General features: G+C 33.8%; 1 protein-coding gene across 1 annotated transcript; it reads right to left on the reverse strand.

The window, feature by feature from the left end:
- Nucleotides 1–783: 783 nt before the first annotated feature.
- Nucleotides 784–6,471, reverse strand: LOC129289670 (uncharacterized). The gene is made up of 10 exons (XM_054926481.1): nt 6,151–6,471; nt 3,896–4,046; nt 3,662–3,770; nt 3,492–3,573; nt 3,125–3,210; nt 2,693–2,796; nt 2,477–2,607; nt 2,289–2,382; nt 1,752–1,807; nt 784–1,129 (listed from the first exon to the last, which is right to left on the reverse strand). Exons 2-10 carry the CDS (start codon nt 3,938–3,940, stop codon nt 1,030–1,032), a joined length of 807 nt encoding a protein of 268 aa, XP_054782456.1. The 5' UTR covers nt 3,941–4,046; nt 6,151–6,471; the 3' UTR covers nt 784–1,029.
- Nucleotides 6,472–7,468: the final 997 nt, after the last annotated feature.

The following is a 7,468-nucleotide window of genomic DNA, read 5'->3' on the forward strand; positions in this document are numbered from 1 at the left end:
GAGGGAGTAGTTCTATCACAGCTGAAAGATTTGGAATCTAAATTGCAGTTTAAGTAAACTAGAGTTCATAAGAATGAAAGCTGGCATTAGTGAATATCTCAAATTTGGTTAGAAGTTTAAGAACTCGAAATAATAATGATCAAGGATTTTTTTTTTTTCTGAGCGTATTTCAAGGTGGTGGTCAATTTTAGATTGAATTATCAAATTGACACAACGAAATATTCTCAAGAAACTACCATGTTACAAATTTCAAGAAACATTTATTACATATTTTTCACAAGATAAATTTATTTAATTAATTACAGGGATAATTTAATTCAAAATTTTCAATTTCAAATATAATTATTATACTTAACAAATTTTCTTAAATTGTATGAATTAATTATTTTCTCCCATGCATAAAATAAACTATCCTTAACGAACTATCAACAGGAAATTAAGTATGGATTATACAATATGGATGCGTTTATTGTTTTAAGTGTGTTAGTGCTTTCTAGGATGCATTAATTGTCTTGTGTGTAAGTGCCTTCTAGATTAGAAGTTTTCCAAAATTTTGGGAGATGCTAATGTAATAAAAGAAATAAAGTTGCATTTGGATCAACAGATAAGAGTGAATACCAAAGGTCTTGAGTTCGAAGTCAAGGACATGTAATAGTAATTAAATTCTCGTTGGGAAGCTTGCCTTCTAAAGAGGTGCCCTCAAAACTGTTGCCTAATTACTCTAAATCAACTACCTCCCACCCCCCCCCCAAAAAAAAAAAAAAAAAAAACCAAAAGAAGGAATACAGTTTCAACCAGACGAACTCAATATTTCCATTTCATTCTCATTAAAGGTCCACTCATTCTTATAAACACAAACTTTGTCTCCATCTCTGGCTAGTTTAGAGAATTCATCACAGAACATCAAGCTGTGATCCTATATATTGATTATTGACACAATGCTACCTCCTTGATGGAATCTTTGGTCATTATAAATTTGTGATGGCACAGCGTTCGAAGTTACCAGGAGATGCTGCATAGGAGAAAAAGCTAGTCGTCGTCCTCTGGGGGATCAAAATCTTTAACCTTTACGTCTGCATCTTCTCCATACTGAATACAATTATCAATTTGGGCTAACACATATTGGATGCTGCAAATGAAAAAACAAGCAATCATTAAGACAACCATTCTGCTTTTAAATTCAATTTCACACCAGGAAACCCAGCATTCTGCTTTCAGAATAAATCACAATTCATATTTATGTACAAAAACATTTAGTCCGTTCGTGGAGATAATAAAATAAATTATATTTTCTTAGGTTGTGCTTTGTATCAGATCAAGAAATTACATTTAAGAAATGCCAAGGTAAAACACCAAAGGGAAGCTACAGTATATTTCATTTTCTCAAGCTGTTAGACTTTAGTTCTTCCCAAAGTATATGTATTACGTAATCATAAAAAAATCCTGCTGTTTTATGCAGTAACCCACTAATCAATTGAAAGCCAATTTCTTTTGTGAGACCGACCAAAGTAGAGTGGATTTTACAAGAGCATATTCTGCACCTGCATCAAACTGTTAAACACTTGGACCAACTTCAATCCCTACTCAACACCCAATTTTAAAGATTCAGCATCATTTCTGTTATTCAAAGACCCCATGCTTGTAGCCATGATGTTCAATGCCATTTACTAACCAACACGAATGTATGCTACAAAGTCATAAGGGAAAAACAGATTATTTAAATCAAGAGCAGTCTGAGACATGAAGCAAACCTTCTTTCCTTCCTCAAGTCCAGTGGTATAAAACTCACCATGCTATAGTCATTCACCTGTAAGAAAAACCAAGATAAAGAAATACGTTGAAAAAAGGAGTTTAAATCAAACTTTGAAGCCAGCCTCAAATTTGAGGGTGCGTTCAGGAATGAAAGTCACAAAACGGGAAGGCAATGGAATGGCTTCATGAAATCTTTGATTCCTTGCTGAGGTCTAAAAGTTTTTAGGAATCAAATCATCATTCCAATCTCACAATTAAATAAAATACATAGCAAATTTGTCCATTAAACAAGACGCATAGTAAACTTAATCAAAGACCACTGAACCTATAAACTGAAATCATCCGTTATAACCGGAATTTTGAAAAATTTTTACAAGGACAAACAAACTAGAAATTGTTAGGCTAAGCATAATGGCAGTTGACAACAACACTGATCATGAGCAATGACTGGCTTGCAACACATATTTAGCATAAGCACATAGGATTTAATAATTGGGAAAAAATTACAGATTTTTCTAAGAACATAATTTACCCACCAATTCAATCAAAGCTTTATTCAGCTTCGCATACTGAGGAGCCATCCGTTGATTCAATTCAGACAACAAGAAGTGGGGCTCTGGATCCAAAAATCTATAAATAATACAGATACAGAATATATTAGGATTTATATGTATAAGGATGGTCTGAACAAATTTGATAAACGAACTTTAATAACAGAACTTACTCTTCTATATCCTTTTTGTCAGTCACAAGGTCCATCTTAGAGAGAATATTAACATGGGGTAATTCCAATTGAACCATTGCTGAAAGGCAAGCCATGCATCCACTTATGAATTTGGTGACATCTGTCATGAACTATCAAATAGAAAATTATAAAGTTAAGCAAACCATGATAGAAAGTACACAGCATGTATTTAAAAAAAGGGACAAAATATAACACCTGTGAGTCAAGCAAGTACACTGCACAAACATTGAAATTTTTACGCTTCAAATGTTCAACAAAATTCCGAAGCACTGGCACATGTGAATAAAGCTCTATCTGACCTGAAAAACATTACAATTTCAAGAACGTGTTGAAGTAACCCTTTTTCCTAGTCATTTTTAACCTGAACATTTTATAAACAATTTAACTATAGAAAAGAGAAATCTTGAACAGGAAAAAAAAAAGTGGACATGCATTAGTTTTGCCATCGCACCAAACATATGATTGGTTCAAGAAAACCTGATTTTGACATATGCATTGGATGTGGTATCTTACCTATTTTGATCTCACTCTCGTGAAATTATTACACTATATTTACCTTAATTAGTGAACTACATCATCATGGTAATATGTCAAATGTCAAAAGGTTAATGACAATGGCGTGAATACCAGGGCAGTCAAAAACCAAGTAATCATCATCTAAGTAATTGTCCAGTTCTTCTGTCAACCACTCATCCAGATTTTCTTCAAGGTGTCTAAATATGATTATTAAGGCCACAAAATTGCCAAATATAATATTTAAAATAGTTAACAAGAACATATAGAAGGATAAATATACAAGTAGACAACAATAGAGATAATTCATAATCACATTCTCTAGCTCAGTGACCTGTCATAAAAATATATGCAGAATCCTGCTTCAGGCAAGACTGTAAAGAACTCTGCCAAATGAAAAATAAGCAAATGAACTAAGCAGGAAAAAGCAACAAAGAAATAAGAAACCATGGATTTTGCTGATAGACATAGAAAAGGATACTCCATACAGTACATAAGACCACCATTAGGCCCTAACCCAAGTTCCTCCATAACATCATCCAAAGAAATGAGTTCCCTTATATCTGCAAATATCCCAATGTAAAGTTAAACTCTTGCAACTATAATCGTTAACTCAAAAAAAGAAATAATCACATCCCGCATTGTATTTACCCATTGCCACAGGATAGTCAAAATTTTCAGCAGCAGGGTCCAAGTTCACAACATGCATTGTCCGACGTACAGCTTCACAATGTTGGTACAAACTTGAACAATATGTGGACTAATACACAAGGTAAAGTGCACACACTAATCAGGACCTAAGTACACACAAACATAGCATACAGAGGAAAGGGCTTATCCTGTTTAACAAATAACAGGACAGAGGAAATGAATAATATAAATTACCTTGCCACTACCAGCTGGACCTATCACAAGCTGAGCATAACCCATGATTGTTTAATCAACTTTCAATCAGATTTCCTCAGAATCAAAATGAAGAGAGAAAAGCGACAGGTCAAGCAGTAGCAAGTACTCCAGCAGTTATATAAGAAGTACACTGAACCCCAACAGAAAAAAACAAATTCAGATCAGAGCAGGCCATAAAGGACAGGTACCCAAGATAGGAATAGAGAAACAGCATAAGAAAACCTTAATATATGAAAATAAATCCATGAAAAACTTGGTTTGAATGTAGAATACCTCCCTAAACTTTGCATCATATGCAGATAATCCCCTAAAACATAATAAGTAATCCCTAGCCTTTAAAACTAGATAATGGACCAACCGAAAACATGATATCCATGTAACGTCTTGGTGTTAGTCCATTATTTTACTAAGAGAAACATGACAGAAGTTGCATATGACCCAAAATTCATGAAAAATATCTTCACAACATAATTAAAACTCAAGGGAGTTATCTGTACACAAATTAAAGTTTAGAATATCATTTATTCTAACATGTAAATTAACATATCCAAGATTATGACTCAGTTTGTGATTGTGTGCTTGTGATCCAACAAAACTATCATATTATTCCAAACACAATATGGCAATCTCTTGATTAACAAAAACAAAATGAAGCATGAATAGTGCAAAATTAATCACAAAATAAGAAAAACTAGTGGGCCTTTCCCATGAATTTGCTTATAACCACCATGCTTTCATCCACCAAATAATTTATCTCAAATGGCATAAAAACAAAAGGAATATTAGCTTCTAAAACAAATCAAGTACCTATATACTCCTTTCAGTCCTTAATATAAGACAAACTTAACCAATTTCCCCCTTATTAAGAAACGGTAGTTATATCTTAAAATTGTTAAAAAAAATATATATGTAAGTTGCCAATTTTGCCCTTTTTTGTAATTAATACAACAACAACCACCCTTATCCCAGGTGGGATTAGCTACATGGATTGCACGACACCATTAAATTCTATCATTTACCAAGCTTTTAAAAATATTTTTAACCATAATAAATTATTGTCTAGGAATTCATATGATGATAAAGGGTAAAATTGGGGGAAAATATTAATTACTCCAACTTTACATTATATTAAGAACCAAAAAAAGCTTTCAAAGTTTGCATTACATTAAGGACCAAAGGGAGTTTATATAAACACCAAAAGGATGAAACCATAACCATTGTTTTATTCAAGCAAATACCAATTTCAGGCTATACAAGATTGAACCAATAAAAGTGGTGTGTATTATATATACACATAGATACATACGACAATGATTACCAACGCCAAGAATATGATTTTGTTTAAGAAAAAAGGCATTTTATACAGGCCTTCATATGTATAAAACTATCGTAACCCACTAAATGTATCAATCCCAAGATGCATCTACTTAATGCTTCAGGCCATGCATTCTTAAATCATCGCCCAAGAAGTGTCAAGCAATAATAATCAAAAGCACAGCCGCATTGGAAAAACTAAACCATTGGTAACCTGCCCAACTCAATTTAAATCATGAGAAAACATATAATGCACCTTTAAACCTTTTACAGCTTAATACCAGCAATCTCATATTAACAATGGTTTCATCACCAAAACAAATCCAAGTTGACATAATTGGTTTCAGAAAGTGCCGTGTGATCAAAATAACAAAGTAGGATAGACCCCAAAACCGGGTTAAAACTCAAAGTTGAAAATAAACTCCAAAACAGCGTAATTATTCTCGTAAATACATGAAGCAGGAAAGGCATAAAAAAAAAAAAAAAACGCCAAGCACAAACCATCTCACATTACGGATCGCTCACAACTCTCAAGAACACCAGAAGCATATTCACAATTCAAACTAGCAACCTTGAACAAGGTTCGGCATCAACAATAAACTCGAACACCATGCTCATTCAAGATAGTATCATCTAACAATGTCAAACCAATAAACCATCAACAAAGCACCCAAAACAATATCCTTGCCAGGGTCCAACACAGTGAGCAAAAAAATGTAAATTGCAAGCATGAGACATTCTTTGAATAAGCAACCTGGAGTATCTTCCACACACTGAACTGCAAAAGGGAAAGATATAAAAAAGGAGCTTCTAAAAGAAAATGAAATATTTCAACCACTCAACAAAGCAAGGAACCCAGAAAATCAAACAACGTTTAGAACGTAAGGGGTTACAGAAAATGTTGCAAATTGCAGGATTACCTCTATGAATCAAGGCAGCTTCCTCTCCCCTAACTCACCGAAAGTCAACAAACAACCTTCTCACTTTCCCAAATATAAGAGTTGTGACCCACAAAATAAATTCGAAATAGAGGCCCGTATAAGCTTAATAATAAAGGGACCGTTCCTCTCCGTTTGCAACCTCGCCCTCTGCTTCTCGCTCCCTCTCCCTCTCGCTCCGCTGGGCTTTGCTGATCGAACTCCCACCTGCTTGAAGGAGTGGTGTTCACCTTCCTTCTCACAGCAGCCCTACCTCGTCCGAGCTCTGAAGACGCTATAAGGTGGGTTAAACGCGGAACTTCCAGCGTTTCTGGTCCTATTATGTGTGTTTATCTGTTTGCAAAAATTCAGTTTAATGAAACTCAATTATTCTAGCAAAATTTATATTTAAATATATTTTTTTAAAAATCTGATAAATTAAAATTTATTTAAATTAATAAAAATTTATGTTTTTGAAATATACTTTTAAATATACAATGATCAAAAATGACATTTATTTATAATAATTTATAATTTAACACATTTTATTAAAATTAAATGTTTTTAATTTGGAATTTGAATTTTTTGGCACATTTTATTACTTGGGCAATTTTTATTCTTATTTTTAAGACTTTAGTTGATTCAATTGTATTAGATTAATTTAACTTTAATTACTTTATGTTTTCAAGAAATTAGAGGGCTAATTTGGTAATTTGCTTATTTTTATTTTAAATTATGTTTTTGACTTATTAGAAGAAGGAAACAGAGAACTGAAAAATGAAGGAAAAAGAAAAAAAGAGAGAAGAAATTGCAGATGAAGGGAGATCATCTTGTACAAAAATCACTCATCTTCTTCATCACTTTCTCTCGATCAGAGCTTGGTGGCATGGGTTTGTTGTGGAGGATTTGCTATAGCCACCTGAATTTAGGTAGACGGCAATAGTGCTTTGTGATGTGCTTCTCTGGAATGGCGAGCGATGAAGCTCAAGAGGACGACGAAACAAGAAACCAAAGTCGAGGAAGGAAGAAATGGAGGGACTTAAGTTCGATCTATGACCAAACGATGGAAGAGACGAGGAGGAGAGATGGTGGAGAGACAGACGAGATGAGAGAGATGAGTGAGCTCTCAGCCAGAAGAGATGGAGTGACAGAACACGAGCTCGTGCACGACAAAGAATGAAAAAAATAATGGAGGGTTTCATGGTCAAATATAAGTACAAAAAATCAGATGATCCACATTCACATTTGAAAAGCAACTGGATGGAGCTTTAGGAAATCCACATTTAGCGCATCTTCAAATGTTCTTTTCCAAAGTGCTTTT

Source organism: Prosopis cineraria, unplaced genomic scaffold, assembly GCF_029017545.1.
Source record: "Prosopis cineraria cultivar Desert tree isolate PC_DT_omini unplaced genomic scaffold, ASM2901754v1 PC12, whole genome shotgun sequence".
NCBI classification, from domain to species: Eukaryota; Viridiplantae; Streptophyta; class Magnoliopsida; order Fabales; family Fabaceae; genus Prosopis; species Prosopis cineraria.